Here is an 18,429-nt window from a genome sequence, read left to right on the forward strand (position 1 = left end):
AAGAAGCTAAACTTGTGGTTGCTAGAAATTATTTAGTTTACTAAGTACTATCAGAAGGATTGAAGCAAATCGATGATACAGAAAGACGAATAAGTCGTAAACCGTTTTAGTAACAGTCAAAAGCTGACTACAAACGCAATGCGAAAACCTATGCTGGCAGCTATTACTGCTAGCAGAGAAGAGAAAAATTGTTTACATTGACTATTCCTTGAACTAACACTAAAGAGCTGTATATCAATGATGATTTATGCTTCTATCGGAAAACTGTTCTTTGAAATTCATTACAAATGTATGCTAACAGTAGTTCATTATTGTTTTCAATTTCGGCCAAATGACCCTTTCGTCCAAATGGCGTTCGGCCAAACAGCATTCGGCCAAATGACCCGGAACCCTTCTTTCATACATAGGCTGTTCTTTTAAGTTGTGTCATGAAAACAAATGGCAATGTTCAGACTGATAAACAAATACATCAACATGAATTCCAATTATAGCTACTGCCATTTGCATAGATAATCACCCTTCTTTTGAACAATTGTCGTTCTTCCGAAATATGCCGACAGAAAAATGTTTGGCGAGAAGGCTGCTAATATTGAACATCATAAATTTTCCCTTCTTTCAAACTAAGGTTATTCAGTTGAGTCATTGATTTATACACAAATTATTTCACGCTAAAACTAAACATATTTGACCAAACTCCCCCTTGTCATTTCAGTAAGGTTTGTGATGCTTCCCACAACTCCTTCTCCACCTTTGGAATGAGATATTAGCATAAACTTTATCCTGTTATGTGGGTTTTTAATTAATATCATCTTCTTCTTTTTTTTTCTGACATGACGTTCTAACTGGGACAAAGTCTGCTTATCGATTTCATGTGCATATTAGGTCTCCCACAGTAATCAACTGACAATATTTTTCGCCAATTGACAAAGAAATTCTATACCCTCGAAAATAGAAGAATTTGCCAACCCGAAAAGATTCTCGATAGGCGGGATTGGAATCCGCGACAATTATCTGTGGTCCGCGTTGATCTTTACAAATATGACACTCAGGTAAATGGAATTGAAATACATACAATCCCTTTATGAAAAGTCGCCATGAGAAATCGGATTGAAATTCACACATTTGCCTTGTCAAACAAGATTTGAGAACTAAAAATCGAGTCAAAGACCTTGGGCGCTTTCATCTTTTATAAGAAAAATAGGTATGAATTTTGATAGTCCAGCTCGCTTCGTGTAGGGTTCTTGTAAGCCCTTCAGTTCTGGCAGTTCTATCGCAAAACAAAATCCGCGAAAGTTTATTATTGGTGCATTCCGGGAAGTGGCATTCCGGGAAATGGGTTTCCGGGAAATGGGTCATTCCGGGAAATGGATTCCGGGAAATGGATTCCGGGAAACGGCATTCCGGGAAATGGTTTTCCGGGAAATGTCATAGAATCACTTTGAGAATTATTCCATGACCGATGTTGGGCATTAAAGTCACCAATGACAAAAAATTTTGACTTATTGCGAGTTTAGAGTTGTATGGGTATTAACAATCATCATCAATACCTAGGGGTATTCCTCTCGAGATTCCTTCTGGGATTATTCAGGAGATTTTTGCGGGGATTCCTACAGGGCTCGTTTCAAGGCCTCTCCAAGGATTCCACCATGGATACCTCCAGGAATTTCTTAAGGGATTCTACAAGAGATTATTTTACAAATTCTTCAAGGGATTCCTTTAGAGCTTTATTCAGGAATTTTCTCATTTTTTCCAGGAAAATAGCAAAATTATTTACTCCATGGATTTTTTCTGAATCCTCCAGGGATTCCCCTAGGAACTGCTCCAGATATTCTTTCTGGGCTTTTAAAAATATCGGAGATTCCTCTCATATATATAGAGATATATATGAGATAGAGATAGAGATAGAGATTCCTCTTTTAGGAGTTTCATCAGTTTTATAGAGATTCCTCTTTTAGGAGTTTCATCAGAAATTACTCTAAGAATCCTTCCAGGGATTAAAGTAGAAATGCAGATTTCTCCAGGGATTTCTCCAGAAATTTCTCCAAAGATTCCTCCAAGATTATTCCAAGGATTTCACCAGAAAAAAAATAAACAGTGATTTCTTTAGGCATTCCTTCAATAAAATCTCTACAGTGATTCTTCTAGGGTTTCCACATTGAAATACTTCAGGAATTTCTCCAGGCTTTTCTGAGATGCCTCCAAGGATCCCTTCAGCAATTCACCCAAGTAACCAAGCGATTTAACCAAGTATTTTTCAAGGGATTCTCCCAGGCGTTAATGTACTGTAAGGATTAGGATTCTATTATGAAATCCTACAGGGATTTGGTCATCATTTTTTCTAGAAATTCTGTTCCACGGATTGCTAAAATAATCTTCTTAGGTTTTCCTTGAGAAATTCAGTCAGAGATTCCCTCAAAAATTAAGTAAAGGAGTTACTTAAAATTGTTGGACGAATTCCTTAAGGATGTTATAGGTTGATTTTTGATAAAATCTTTGGAAGAAATTAAAGAGAAATGCTTAGAAACCGATAACGAATCACTGGAGAAAGTTTTGGGAAAAATTCCAGGATAAATATCTGGAAGAACCTTGGAGTAATTTATGTAGCGAATTTCCTGGAGATATTCCTAAGAAACTCTAGAACAATCCGTTGAGGAATTTGTGAAACATTTTCCAGCAAAATCTCTTTTTAGAATTTTTGATGCAATCCCTGAAGGAATTATTGGTAGTATCCTCTCAGGCTTTGCAGAATTCGCTCTCATTTGAGTATGAAGCACGATCAAAACAAGAAAAGAAAAACATCCCATCTGTTGCGGTCCACGATCGTCATTGTATTGCAAGATGTAACAAGTCTGATAAATGGAAGCAGTGAGCGAGAGCCCCAAAGAGAGAGCGATGATAAAATCCATTTTTCTCGCTTATTTATCGTTGGGGATAGGTGTTTTTCTTTACTGGCACGATAAACAATCCACGAACTGCTAATAGCAATAGTGTCCCCCAGGCTTGGAGCATGTTTAGAGGGGTTTTATCATGCACTACTATCCCCCCAATCTGATCAAAGTTGTAGCATTATACGATAAACAGTTTCTCATAATGTGCAGCATTTTATGATAGTTACAGAGAGCGAAACGTGAGAGATTCTCTCAATTTTTGCAGGATTCAATCCCGGAATTTCTGATAGATTCTCTTGAGCAATATCTGGAAGGATCTTTAATATCTTTGTCAATTGGGAGGACTACTTTGGAAATTCTCTGCAAGTATCCTTGGAAGTGTTTATAGAGAAATATTTTTATTTGTATTTGACCGAGTTTGATCAAAATGTGTGTGATGAGTGGGTCAATATATTTAAAATGAACTTAGTATTGCTAGAATTTACGAAGTATCCACAATAACATCCTTAAGATCCCACTGGAACCCTTTAATGGCTGCTTAGAATCCCCAGATCCTGATCAGTATCCTTAAGAATCCACTAGAAATCATTAGCAGCCCACTTGTCCAAAAGTGGAGCATGCCAAATACGGATTTTTTCCATCCTTATGCTCGATAAAAATGATGAACCATAAGCTTTCATAATGCGTAATTTTGGGGAAATAAAACTGAAATATAAATTTTGTACTGTATTTTATTGTTTCATTTTTCATTTTTTGACTTCAACCAGTTTGACGTCATTAACCTTTACGTTACCGGCCTCCGACAAGGCATTTTCAAATAGCTGCCATTTCGTCAATTTCCATTAGATTATTTTGAGACTACCCTCAGTTTACTTTAAAAAAGTTTCAGTTATTTGTGATAAATGGACAATTCTGTATTCGGAACCATGCTTGAGATATTCCGAGTAGTACTGGGATCACGAGGGTGCCAAATTCGGGAAATGTGATTAGTTTTTTTTTTATTTATTTCAGCTACAACACTGAAGTTTTTATGTGAACATGAGGTAATGGTCAATTGTCATCATTTCAACATAATTTGAATAAGTGGATCGTTCTGGAACATCGTAGCCGGTTTCGCCAGGGCCAGTTTGGGGACATTTCCGTTCATTTCCAAAACATACTGTGCGATGTCTCAATCTTCTTGAATTCGGAAGAACATGTCAATAAAGGAAGAATAAACTTAATATCCATAGATGTGGCCACTCCACAGCACCTGACACAGGTTCCGCCAGGGCTTCTTTGAGAAGATTTCCGTTTTTTGTCGGAAACATACCGCGCGACGTATCAATCTTCTTGAATTCGAGAGAGCTTGTCAATAAATAAGAAAACCCCCGGTAAAAACAGATGTGGCCACTCCCGATCTCCAGGCTCAGGTTCTTGGGGAACATTTCCATTTTATGACCAAAAACATATCGTGCGACATTTCAATCTTAATAAATTTTTAATAACTTGTCAGTTAATGAAAAATAACACGGTAATAAAAGATTTGGCCACTCCAGAGCTTCTGGCACAGGCCGGTAGGGCTTCTTTTGGGATATTTCTGTTTTTGTCTTAATCTTTTGAATTGTAAAAAACATGTCAATAAAAGAAGAATCAACTTATTAACATTTAATGTGGCCACTCCATAGTTCCAATCACAGGTTCCACCAGTGCCTCCTTGGAGATATTTCTGTTTTATATCCATAACAAACCATGTGACGTGTCAATCTTCGTGACTTCGAAAGAACATGTCAATTAATGAGGAATAGACCCTGTGTTTCTATTTCTGAGCATCACGTACAGGTTCCAGAAAGGCCTTTTTTATGACATTACCGTTATTTGAAGGAAAAAATATGTCAATAAATGAAGAATGACTTCGCTATCAACAGATCTGGCTACTCCAGAGCACAAGGAATAGGTTTCGCTGGAAACCTTTTTTGAAAATTTAACCTTCGGGCTGTCGCGCTGTTGTACTTTGTACAACAGTTGTGATTTATATGCTATCATTTTGTACCAAAGATGTCTATCGACACCAAACCAAAATGTATTCTTTAAGAATCTTCTTAAGAACAATACTCGACAGTTTTTATTTACAGTATGACCCTTTATAATACGGAAAAATCAACAAATGTACATAGAAGTCGCATAATTATGAACGCCCTATATACGGTTCGAGTAAACCACAGTTTGAAATAGGTATTTCTCAAAATCCAGATAATATAGAAACATGGGGTCTTTACAAAAGTTGTTCTGGAAGTGAAGCGTTATCTGATGGTACCTCATTTTTTTTTTTTTAAGACACCTACAGTAGGTCCTACACGTTAATGCTTCCAGTGGACGGTCATGTCCTTTGAAGGAAGCTCCACACTAGACAACGGACTAGCATGCAACGCCCAGTGGCACAATCGGAAAACGTTCCTGACGAAAAGTTTTCGGACTGAAGCGGGAATCGAACCCACACTTCTTGACACGATGCGGCTAAATGCTTGGTAACACTAACCGCACGGCCACGAAGCCCCCCCATTTAATTCGGAATTTGACCGCTAGGTGGCACTAGTGGGTATGGAAGTTTTACTTTTGTTTTGCAGATACTTCAGGATCCTGACCATTTAGAAGGTTGGCGTTTTCGGCAAAGTTGTTTAGTAAATTAAGGACTATCATTGTTCGAGCTAGTTGATTCAAAATTTTGCCACTAGGCGGCGCTAGTGATCATGAAACTTTTGTTTGCAGATATCTCAGGAGCCTGACCACTTAGAAAGATAGTGTCTTCGGCAAAGTAGTTCAGTAGCTCAAGGAGCATCATTATTTGAGCCAAGAAATAGGATATTTTGCCACCAGGCGGCGCTAGTGAGCATGACATTTTTGTTTTGTGGACAATGCAGGATCTTGACTTTTTAGACAGGCACCTTTGGCAAAGTTGTTCAGAAGCTCATGGACTATCATTATTTAACAAAATCTCGAACTTTAAGGATTTAACAAAGAAATAATTTAAGCTACTCAACAACTCTGTCGAAGACGCCATCTTTCTAAGTGATCAGGCTCCTGAGATATTTGCGAAACAAAAGTTTCATGCTCTCACTAGCGCCACCTAGTGGCAAAATCCCGAATTTCTTGGCTAAAATAGTGATAACCCTTGAGTTACCGGACAATTTTGCCGAAGACGTCATCTTTCTAAGTGGTCAGACTCCTAAGATATTCGCAAAACCAAGGGTGTTGTACAAAGTACAACGCGCGACTACTCGCCTTACAAAAATTCGCGCGACGACCGAAAGGTTAACGTGATTTGAACAAAATATGATGTGCCACGGGTAAAGCATAATGAAAATTCTGACAGAATTCCAATAAATCAAGTATAAAATACATACAAATTGATGTGGCTTCTCCTCACTGATGCAGTCTTAGGCAGTATTTTTCTGGACAGATGTTTTTCGCGATTTTTGGAAAAACGATAATGCAGATCTTCATAAATACGCCAGGAATGCACTGTCTTCTTCTTCTTTCTGGCGTTACGTCCCCACAGGGACAGAGCCTGCTTCACAGCTTTTTTTTTTTTTTTTTTTTTTTTTTTTTTTTTTTTTTTTTTTTTTTTTTTTTTTTTTTTTTTTTTTTTTTTTTTTTTAAATTGTTTATTTCATTAAAGTTAAGAATATACAGAGATTTTTATCCATAACATAGTGTAACTTATACATAATTATGTTAACACATTTATTTCAACTAGCACACATTACAAAACTTTCCGAAATGTTGCTTGAAAGCAACTCTATGGTTCCAACGCATCTCTCGTAGTTGCTTTTTAAAACTGTACAAACCCCCTTCCTTATACAGATTAAAACTAATTGCCCTACACACAATAAACAAGGCCATTTTTTGTCTACTATTTTTGGGATTTATCTTCCACGATAAAATATTTTCCGCGTTTTTGAATTTGATTTTGAGATGATTTCTTAGAACTTCTTTTGTCCATTCCCAGACTTGCTGTGCACCAGTAGAGCATTCCATGATGCGATGTGTGTTATTATCGACTCTTAAACACGTTTCGCAGTTCGGATTTTGAAGACGGCCAATACCGTAATTGAATAATTTTTCCTTATTGGGAATTAAGTCGTTAACAAAATAGTAAAGCCTGGATTTATCCTCTAATGATATGTAACACGAATTAATGTTTTCCCAAACATTTTCCCATTCTATTTGGGGAAATTTTTCTTCAACTTTTGGAACAAAGTTCCTCTTATCAATAAAATACCAATAAAGCAATTTTACAGATGTCAAATCAAAGCTTTCTTTTAAATGTTTGGCTTCCATTATCCACTCTTTTGCGTTTCTAGTGAGCCTGCTTAAACAATTTAGTGTCAATAAATAGTTTTCTTCAGGATTTGTAGCCCCATCACGATCGTAAAGAATGTTCTTAATGAACAAAGCTTTACATTTACTTTCCCCATCGACAAGGCCAATTCCTCCGTCTTCGCCTCTTAAATATAGTTGGTTGCGATCTACTTTAAACATACTGCTACCCCACAGAAACTGCCCCACCATGGATTTGATTTTACCTAGATGGAGGTTACTGGGAGGAATTACCTGCGCTATGTACCAGAGCTTTGAAAGAACAAATGTGTTCAAAAATATTGCTTTTGCGTGGGTATTCATATTCCTAATTTTACTATTCTTCAATTGAAGTTGAATATTTTTAATTATATTATCATATGTGATTTTTGACATCTCAGTCCATTTGCATGACACATGTACTCCTAGTATTTTTTGGTGGTGAACCTCTTTAATAGAAAATGGTCCTCCTTTACAAGTGTTAATTCTAACAAATGAACATTTATCTAGATTTAATTTAATCTTAGAATGAATACCGTAGGAATTAATAATATCAAGCATCAAATCAAACTCTTCTTCGTTTTTCACGAAGAGTGTAAGATCATCAGCATAAGCTGTAACGACCAAAAACCTATCATAAACAAGAACGCCGTTGATACTATTTTGTAATTTGCGTATGAGAGGCTCAATGTAAATTACGAAAAGTACCATACTCAAAGGACACCCTTGTCTAACGGATGCTTTAACTGGGAACTCTTTCGTAAGAAATCCATTAAATTGTACACATGATGTAGCAGACGCATATAATTGCTGTAAACAGGTGACAAGCTTATCGGGAAAACCATATTTCCGTAGTATTTTCCAAAGAAAAGCATGACTTACACTGTCAAATGCTTTTTGGAGATCAAGGCTAACCAAGAAGCCTTTGACCCTTTTATTCTCAAGAGATCTTGTAATTAATCGGCGAATGTTTTTGATGTTATCAACACAAGACTTATTATCCACACATGCAACCTGACCAGGACCTACAATTTTCTTCAAAACTGTCTTGATTCGGTTCGCAAGAATTTTGCTGAATAATTTATAATCCGCATTTAGCAGACTTATAGGTCTAAGATTATTTAAATCATACGCATCCCCTTTTTTTGGTATCAGGGTTATAATACCAGAGGTAAACTCCTTCGGAGGAGTGATTGAATCAAGTAGATATGAATTGTAAATATAGCAGAGTTCTTCCTTGAGAGTGTCAAAATTTTTTAAATAAAATTCATACGTTAGGCCATCTGGACCCGGGGACTTTTTTGATGAACACATTTTCAGTGTCGTCTGTATTTCATCAATCGAAACTGGTGCAATTAGCATATTCTGATCATCTAAGTCTAGACAAACATCTACATCGCTTAATACATCTTCATTATTGACCTCATCTGAATGGTCTTCATCAAACAACTTTGAAAAATGTTCGAAAATACTATTACCAAGTAATGAAGGATCGGAAATCAAAACTCCATTATCTTTCAAACGAATATACGAAGAAGATCTTTTCAACTGTGCAGCAATTTGATAAACACTAATTTTTTCATCACATGATAGCGACTTAGGACCAAGCTTGTAAACACTTCCTGCCATACGCTCAATTTCTATTTCCATGATTTTTGATTTGGTTACTTGTAACTCATCATAAACGTCCTCTCCGAGAATCAAACGATTAGTTAAATTATTTATTTGGTGATGTAAACTTTGTTTACTCTGAAGAAGGGATTTATAAGCAATCCAACTTTCATTTTTGAAGAAACTTCGACATTTCCTCTTGAAAGCAAAATTCCACCAAGAACTGCGATCCGTTGAGTAAATATGCCTATTTTTTAAGTTTTCAAACTCCGTGGAAAACCTCGAACTAATTTCATCATTATCAACCATCTGTGCGTTAATTTTCCAATAACCCCTGCCATGCAGAGCCAAGTTTTGCTTTTGAACTTTTAATTTGAAGAAAACAGCTCGATGATCCGAAAAAGCTACGGTCACAGTTTGAGCTTGAATGATATTCTCAATCATAGACGAATGCGCGTAGAAACGATCAATTCGTGAAGCTGAATCACCTCTAAGGAATGTATATTCATTGGATTTCTTTTTAAATAAAACATCGCTTAGTTTGAGAGAATCAGTCAAACTCCTCAAAGCTGTTGAATAATTTTTAGTTGAATTTCTGGAATCACCTGTTTCTAAAATGCAATTAAAATCTCCTCCCAATATCATTGATGTGCTTGGATACTTACTGAGATGCACAGCAAGATCTGTTTGGAACATTTCATCACGTTCTTTTTTTCTATTCGTTCCCGAAAATGCGTAGACATTCACAAAATTTATGTCTGCAACTGTAGCTGACAATATTCTCCCATTAGGGTGGTAGAGAACATCTTTGTAATCCAACCCATTTCTGATTAACATTGCTGTACCTAATGATCTTGGTTGTCTGTTCACTATTGCTTTATGAGAATTTATGAAACGGAAATTTTCAAATACTACCTCTTGAAGAAAGATAACATCTAAGTTATAATCCCTTATAAAATCCTTTAACAAGTTCTGATTTAAATCTGAGTTTGAACTATTTAAATTGACAGTTCCAACAGATAAAATATAATTCATTATGTAGACCTGTTATTTCGGAACTTCTTTACAAATTGATGTCTCACCTTCATCTGTTTTCAGTTGCTTACTTTTAGATCTTGTTCTGGCACCTTGCAGCTCACTTATGACTGGCGTCATAGGAACCGTAGTTGCCTTTTCGCTGCAATTATGATCAGCTTCCGTGCTCGAAAGATCGGAATCTGTTTCCTTTTGTCCCGCTCGTTTTGGAGTGCGTCCCCGTTTGCGATTGACAACTACGAATTCGGATTCCATTTCGTTGGACTCCGACACTTGTTTGCTTCTCACCGTTTCATGTTGAATGTCAGTTGAGTTAGCCTGATCTGAATTCTTTGTTAAAACTACCATTCCACTTGAACCAGCACTTGGTTTCAATCCAATCAACCCAATGTCCCTTGGTTTAACTCCCAAGAGAGTATCTTTGTAGCTTGTGGCCGTCACAGTCTCACCAGGACCTGCATCACCAGCAGCACCACCAGCAACACCATCATGACCCTCAGCAACAGCAGCAACCACACCATCATCCCTCACCCCAGCAGCAACAGCACCAGCACGAATATCATCACCAACAACTTTCCTTAGGCGATCATTCACCGTTGAAGACCTTTTCGGGCAGTTTGCCTTCACATGATCCGTAGATCCACAAATAAAACATTTCACTTGTAGTCCATCATAGTAAATTCTAGCTTGCATGTGTCCAATGTGCATACTAGCTGGAATATCACGAAGTATTTCCATATGCACACCGCGGACGCCTGACCAGATGGGGTAGCCAGTATCGGCGCCATACTTTTCACGCACCATGTGATGAATGATACCGAACTTTTGAAGCTCTTTTGCTATTTCCCTATCTTCAACCTCAGGTGGAAGACCGAAGATACGAACGTATCGAAACTGTTTTCCAGCAATCGAAATTGCGATGGACACCTTGTCGCCATTGTCGTATTCAAAAGCAACTGTAGCTGGTAATCTTGTCAACGTTTCCTTCAAAACTCTTTCATCGCGGAACTTGGCAAAGACGGAGTATTCCTTGCCCTCCCGGTACATTGACAAAAGCATATCACTTTTAATGCCATTCTTTTTGAAGAAATTAAAAACTTCTTTATCTTTCGGATTGGTGAGCTCCCGTCCGAAGTACATACGCATGGTATTTTCACGATAGCCGTTGGTCGCCATTGTCCGTTTCTTTTGTTCACAATTTCTATTGGCCAAAAACCGCACAGAGGCACAAAGGCACTCAATGTCGCACTGTAGGTAACAAACTCTCTTCTATTGAAATAGATCACCACTGTTTCGGATATACGTCCAACAAGGTTGACTACTCGAAGCGAACTGAGCTTAGTGTTCTTATGAGCACTTCCACAGTTATTAACTGAGAGCTTACTTTGCCAATGACCATTTTTGCATGCGTATATTGTGTGGCAGGTACGAAGATACTCTATGCCCTGGGAAGTCGAGAAAATTTCCAACCCGAAAAGATCCTAGACCGGTGGGATTCGAACCCACGACCCTCAGCTTGGTCTCGCTGAATAGCTGAGCGTTTACCGCTCCGGCTATCTGGGCCTATTCTGGAATGCACTGTGAAACTAGTAAAACTCAGCAGAAAGCTGATAAGAAAACTAACAAGGAATCCACCAGAACTTTGTTTCTAACATCATCAGGAATCCAACAAGAATCCTAAAATTTTTTTGGCTAGATTGTTACCAAGAATCTACTGTAAACTTCGAAGAAAATTTTCTATTTATTACTCAGGGTTCTCAATAAATTTGTTGATTAAAACTTAGAAGGAATTCGCTTTGGAACTCCTCACGAATACACCATAGAAACAGTCTTATGATTTATGAAATCCCTTTGGCTTACTGACCTTTGGCATATTAACTGCCAATAATTGTTTTACTAGTATAAAAAAAATACAACCTATTGCCCTTTTAAAGAAGAGTAAATTCGACCAAACGTCGGTTCCATCAATCGTACCGCTTATTCGTGAATGGAGGAATTCCACGTGCAACAGAATAAATTTTTTGCTTAGAATGTGTTAAGGATTACATCAGAAATAGTCTATCCAGCAATTATCTAATTTGGAACCTATTCGAGATTTCATCTATTACCCGCAAAGGATTTTCCTACAGATTAGTGTTCGGTCTATCGATTGTGTCGCTTGCCCCTACGCGGGAGAACGATGCAATAGAAATAAGACGTGTCCGGTTCGCGCAGTCCGAAGAAGAAGTGGTGTAATCCAGTCATAAATGTTTGTTCCGATGGGACCGGAAACACCCACTTTGAGAATGGTTCGCTAATTCCATGCCTCATTCATTAAATATCTGTGCATCTTCGACTGTTCCGGTCAATTACGAAGTGAAACTACGAAGCGGTCATCTATGCTTGAGCACATGCTCATAATCCGCAAGGATTTTACTTACAAATTCTTCATGCACTATTTCTTTGTTTATTTTTGAAACTTAATAAGCCAGTTCGGTAACGTAAAGGTTAAAGTGAAAGAAATTTAAATGTCAGTTCAATTTTAATTAGAGATCATAATTATACAACATATGAGGTATATTTCAAAATGGTAAAAAAAAAAAACATAAAAATCTCAAAAAAAAAAATAAGTAGTTTTGGCCGCTCCTTTATATGCAGCCCGACCATTGTACATTGGTCCGACAATCTAAGATCAACGGAATGGGGTCGCATCTCAAACTCCCAACAACGAACAAGTCAGCAGGGCCACCGGTGGTCATACGGATAATGGACACAAACCCGATGGAAAAATTGATTTTCACGAAGAAGGTAGTAAAACGTTTGTTTTTATGAGTTTTTTGTTTGCTTTTTTATCCTATACAAAGACGACGTCGAGCGGAAATCTCCAACCTGTATTCCAAATTGAAGACCACCCAAGTGTTTAGATAAGCAAACTTCACCCTATCAATATTTCATGTAGTAGTATCATATGTGTATTGATGTATAATGTTGTAATTATGGTAATGCATGGTTATAGCAACTTTGTGCAAGGAAAAAAAAATCTTTTTGAAATTTACATATTTTGAGGGCAAGAATTCGTTTAAAGTAATGTATTCTCCTCTTACATAATGATTCCAATCACGTAACTATTCCATTTACGTATAATTTTATTCAAGTATTTCCAAGCCACTACGTTAATGGAGGATTCAGTGTGTTGAAGAATGTGTATTGAACAGAACAGTCTTTCAGATGATGTCTGCATTGCTACGAAAATGGAGAGACAGTGGCACACATAAGTGCATGAGTTAAAACGGCAATGAATCAGAAAAATCAGTTCGATCTTGGTAATCGACAATTCAGCTGCTGAAATGAGAAAATGAAGCAGATTATTGGACGCGAACAGAGTTAGTTAGATTCACCACCATGATTAGATCGTAGAGACACTTGGAAGTCGAAGGTCATCTTCCACTCAGAACTGCAGGAACGACTTGGATATCTCACCAACCAGCATCGTAATAACAATTTTTGGAGATCTTTCGTCTTCGTGAATCATATCCATCAAGGTAGGTTAAGTCCACCACCGTCAGTTTATTATAGATCTACTTCTGCGTAATCCATAGAGAATCACCAATTTCAATCGTCAGTGCACCTACCAACCCGAAGCCGTCCTTCCCTTCAAATCACAGGATTGACCTCGGAACTGCACTGGCCTGCATCGTAGCAAAAACTCAAATGGGATCAAGAGGTATTCTTTCGAAGAATACCATCCTGTCGTAATATAATTGACGCAATGCTAAAACCTCATTAAAAGTAATCCAACCAATCATCACACCTTGGAAACAGCTGTTCCTCACAATTCTTGGCAGCTGACTCATCAAACTTTCATTCGAAGTAATTGAAAAATAAAAATTCGATCTCCAGATCACCGCATTTTACGATCGATGACACCCTCGCGCCTCTCAAATGCCATTCAATTTCGTTGCAATTTTTCAATTAGTGCAAACTGCATTTTCGTCATACCATCAGAGTGCTACTTAAGCCGGAGCTCGCGACCCGTCGAAAATATCCACCAATTGAACGGCGAACCGTTTGGGACGAGCAGCGCACGTAGACGGACTTTATTGGCATTGGATTCACCATTAGACTTCGACACATCACTCAACCTTCAAAACGATACGGCTGCAGTCAACTGAGAGTGTGGATGCGTTGAACGAGGATAGCATCTGGACCGGAAAATGTCACTTTGGGTGTCGTCGTCGTCGTCGTTTTCGTCAGCTCTGTGGCAGACCTTAGCGTTGACGGTGCTATTGATGCACTTGGGATGCATCGCTGCCGGAACTGGTGCGGAAAATTGATTTTTTTTAATACCTTGGTTAATGGTGAAAGGGATCAATTTCAGATTTTTAAATAGATTTCCACGCCTTGTACAGACGTGTTATAATTCTAACTATTTTCACAGCTAAACCTGTGCGACATCCTGAGGGACTTCCGGAGATAAAATCAGCTAAGGAGTTGCAGTCACTGATGTCCGGCGTAAACTATCTGTTGCATAACGCCAATCAGGATTTCAACTCCATAAAAAATTCCACCACTTCTCTGCGGAAGAATTTCAACGAATATTCCAATAAAACTGCCCGCCATGCATGGCCGTCAGCCCGAAAGCAACACATCGAAGAAGGAGATTTGCGTGAAGAAGCTGAACGATTACAGACCAGAATGCAAAAGTTCAGAAAACAGATGCAAACATTCAAACCAATTGTTCAAAAGCTGCGGGATCCAGCGGTAAGAAGTTTTGCTCGGGATGTGCCCACCAAGAAACAGATGGACCAAAATATCAAACTGTACGAAATAATGATGCACCTGATCAGCACCTTCATCGAGTGTCCGATGCACATTCTGGAAGTTCTGAACTCATCGGAGGATGGTGGGAACGGCTCGTCGATTCCTTACGATGGTGAGCCGCCAGAGGAAACTATGTACCCGGAATATTACTGAGGGCAACGAGTGTAAGAATTAGTATAACTATTGTTCATTGCGTTCGTTTTTACACACACAAAATCTTAGTTAACTCTAGTTGTTCTGTGACGAAACACTGTTGTGAAGAGATAATAAAGTCAAACATATCATGCGCATCGTACTTCCGCGCTGTGCGTATATAAATTCTCTCTGCTCTTGAAAGCTTTTCTAAAACTATCTACAGCAATAGAACAGTGCTTCTCAGTGCAACAAGAATAGTACTTTCCAGTACTATTTTTCTACTATTGATCCTTTTACAATCCCGTGCCTTCGATTTTCCGTTGGAACCTTTAGTGAAAGCTAGCAGTGGTAATCCTTCTTGGACACCGTCTTGAAAAAAAAAATCCGAACACCAAATCGAAGCAGTCTCTAGCCCAGACTCTTCGATTCAAGTGAGGAAGCAAAGAGGGCCGCCTCTCGTGGTCAGTTGTTCTGAATTTGGAGGATTTAGGCAGGAGATCTTGAACTCCATTAGGGGAATCAAGGTTTCCTTCCATATCTCAATGAAAGGAGACTGTCGCGTTTCGCCGGAAATTCTTAAAGATCCTTCCCTACTTCCCTAACATCTTAAGAAGAAGAGGCACTTATTCATTTTGACGAAACTGGATGCTTGTTCAAGATCGTCTTGCAAGGTATCTCAAGTGGCTATAAGTGATCAAGAATGGAATAAATGATTTACTTGGATTTAACCCTTTCCAAGTAATCATTATGAAAAAGAGAACCCAATCTGGCATTCTTCGGATAGGGCTTTCTCAAGAATGTAATTCAGTATGCTTTTACAAAAGTGATCTTAATAATATTGAAGCTTTTGAAAAAGTAAGACTTATGTTTGATGTCCGTGTGACATGATAACATTTCCAAAATCCTGGAGGATATATATATTCAGGATTCCATTCAGTGCCGTCAGTACCAAAAGTGGGGTCATGGCACAACACATCGCCTCATGAATGCTAAATGCATGATTTGTTGAGGTTCTTCTCACGCTAAGAACGTCTGTCTTGTGAAGGAAGATACCAAAAAGTTTGCATGCACGAATTGCGGGGGAAACCATAAGTCTATCTTTTGGGATTGCCCTTCGCGCAAACAAATCGTCGAGGCTCGTACCAGGCACATGAACGGTAACGTTTTTCGTTCCCGAAATTATCCTGGCAGAATCTCTAACACTGTTCATTTTTTAGCTAACGATCGCTTGTTTAATAATCATCAGGGAAATTAAAATTATGCTCATTCACAAGATAATTTTCGTCCGTCGGGTAGCCGTTTGAATCATATAATGTTGAATGGATTAACCCAAACTTGTATGCCGATATTGTAGCAAGCAGTTGCACTTCCTCCCCTTTAAATTGTCTTCCTACGAATAACCGCAGGCAACTCCTATTCCGTCACTTCATCAACCGATGAACCCAGTAAAAATAATTAAGAAATGCACATAAAATGTGACCCAATCATTTTGATTTTTTAACTGAACAATTGAATCAAAATATTCAAAACCACCACAATGGCTGGTTCAAGATGGTGTAAAATTTACTAGTACAATTGTTATCGGATTACGTTTCTCTAATGCACCCTACAGACGCTCAGACGGTTTGACCAACATTGACTCCGCCCCCCAGGTTGATGCTCATGTTGGTGCTATGTTTGACCGTGTGTGATGCTGTTTGACGAACCAATTTGACAGTTTGTGAAACCAATTTGACGATTGACAAATCGGTTGGCCAAAATCAAAAGAGTTTGATTTTGCTCAAACCACCGGTGGCGGAGCCAAATGTTCGACGAACTGATTGTACCGTCTGTAGGAATGTTGCACGAACATCGACGTCATCATGTCAAATTCAAGCTTCGACGTCCCATGAACTGCCGATGCAGATGGATGGAAAGTCAAAATGCGTGAATTTACGCAGCGTCGGTGCCATAGTGATCTATCAAATGCACGCTCTTGAGTTGATTCTATATATTTCACTATCGTTTCTAACTATTTCTAACCGTTTTCTTTAGCAAATTCACCAAGGATTCTTTAAATATTCCTCAACCAAATTCTCCAGAAATATCTTTAGAGAAGCCATCAGCAATTTGACCTGTGATTCAAAAATCCATCCATGGATCATACCTGGATTTGTACTACAGGGATTCCATCAGGAATTTTACCAGCAATTTCTCCAGGTAATCCTCTTGTCATATCTTTAGGAATTCTTCCAAAACTCTTTCGTGATTCTACCAGGTGTTCTTCCAGATATTTAATCAACATTTTTTCCAGTGATTTAACAAGAAATTCCTGTAAGAATTCTTTAAAAAATTCCTTCCGAAAGTTCACCTGGAATTCCCCATGAGATTCTATCAGGAGTTCCTACAGGGATTCCATCAGTGATTCCTCTGAGAATCAGGAGTTCTTCTTCTTTTTGGCGTTACGTCCTCACTGGGACAGAGCCTGCTTCTCAGCTTCGAGTTCAATGGGCAATTCCACAGTTTTTAACTGAGAGCTTTCTTTACAAAAGTTGCCATTTTCGCATCCATATATCGTGCGGCAGGTACGATGATACTCTATGCCCAGGAAAGTCTAGGAAATTTCCATTACGAAAACATCCTGGACCGTCCGGAAATTTAAACCAGAAACCTTCGGCAAGGTTTTGCTTTGTAGCCGCGGACTCTGAATCAGGAAGAATCAGGAGTTATTTTAGGGAATTAAACACGGTTTCATCCAGGCATTCCATCAGGAGAACTTCTAAACATTCAATCATAAATTTCACGAAGATTTCATTCAGCAGTTCCTTCAGGATTCTTATCAGGACAAGCTCTAGGGATTCCATCGGAAGTTCCTCTCCGGATTTCATCGGAAGTTCCTCTAGGAATTCCATCAAGAATTCTTCTGGGGGTTCCATCAGATGTTCGTCTAGGGATTCCATGAGGGATTCTTCAGAGATTCCATCTGGAATTCCTCCAGAGATTCGATCAGGAGTTCTTTCAGGGATTGCACCTGGAACTCAACTAGGGATTTCATCAGAAGTTTCTCCTGGGATTCTATCAGGAGATATTTTAGAGATTCCACCTGGAATTCCTTCATGGATTCTGTCCCCGTTGCTCTAGGGATTCCATCAGAAGTTCTTCTCGGGATTTCATCATCATTCCTCCAATGATTCCATCTAGAGTTCCTTCAAGAATATCTTTACAAATTCTTCCAAGGATTCCTTCAGGAGTTCCCCAGGGATTTCATCAGGAGCTCCTGTATGGATTCTATCGGGAGTACCTTTCGGGCTTCTGGTCATTTCATCAGCAGTTACTTCAGAGATTCCACCTGGAATTTCTTCCAGAGATTCTATCAGGGGTTTTTCTAGAGATTCCATCACTAGTTATTATATGAATTTCGTTAGAATTCCTCCAGAAATTTCATGAGGAGTTCATCTAGAGATTTCATCGGGACTCTATCAGGAGTTCCTCCAACAATATCTTTATATTCCTCCAAGGATTCCATCAGGAGTTCCTCCAGGGATTCTATCAGGAATTCCAATGGGGATTCTATTAGGGCTACCATTAGAGTTCTTCTGAGGATTTCATCGAGAGTTCCTCCAGAAATTCCACCAAGGGTACC

At 38.5% G+C, this 18,429-nt stretch overlaps 2 protein-coding genes across 6 annotated transcripts in view; one reads left to right on the forward strand and one right to left on the reverse strand.

The window, feature by feature from the left end:
* The window catches only part of LOC5572215 (high affinity cGMP-specific 3',5'-cyclic phosphodiesterase 9A), a 781,628-nt gene that overhangs the window by 316,478 nt on the left and 446,721 nt on the right, over nt 1-18,429 (reverse strand). The gene's annotated exons all lie outside the window — the stretch shown is intronic.
* LOC110679080 lies at nt 13,880-14,967 on the forward strand. The gene is made up of 2 exons (XM_021853029.1): nt 13,880-14,171; nt 14,290-14,967. Exons 1-2 carry the CDS (start codon nt 14,066-14,068, stop codon nt 14,823-14,825), a joined length of 642 nt encoding a protein of 213 aa, XP_021708721.1. The 5' UTR covers nt 13,880-14,065; the 3' UTR covers nt 14,826-14,967.

This window comes from Aedes aegypti, chromosome 3 (assembly GCF_002204515.2).
Source record: "Aedes aegypti strain LVP_AGWG chromosome 3, AaegL5.0 Primary Assembly, whole genome shotgun sequence".
In the NCBI taxonomy this organism is placed as follows: domain Eukaryota; kingdom Metazoa; phylum Arthropoda; class Insecta; order Diptera; family Culicidae; genus Aedes; species Aedes aegypti.

What these genes read in the sequence shown, in the direction of transcription:
- LOC110679080 (XM_021853029.1), top strand. Translation starts at nt 14,066, where the DNA reads ATGTCACTTTGGGTGTCGTCGTCGTCGTCGTTTTCGTCAGCTCTGTGG. An exon ending in ATGCATCGCTGCCGGAACTG is followed by an intron (nt 14,172 to 14,289) that starts GTGCGGAAAATT and finishes CTATTTTCACAG; the next exon opens with CTAAACCTGTGCGACATCCT.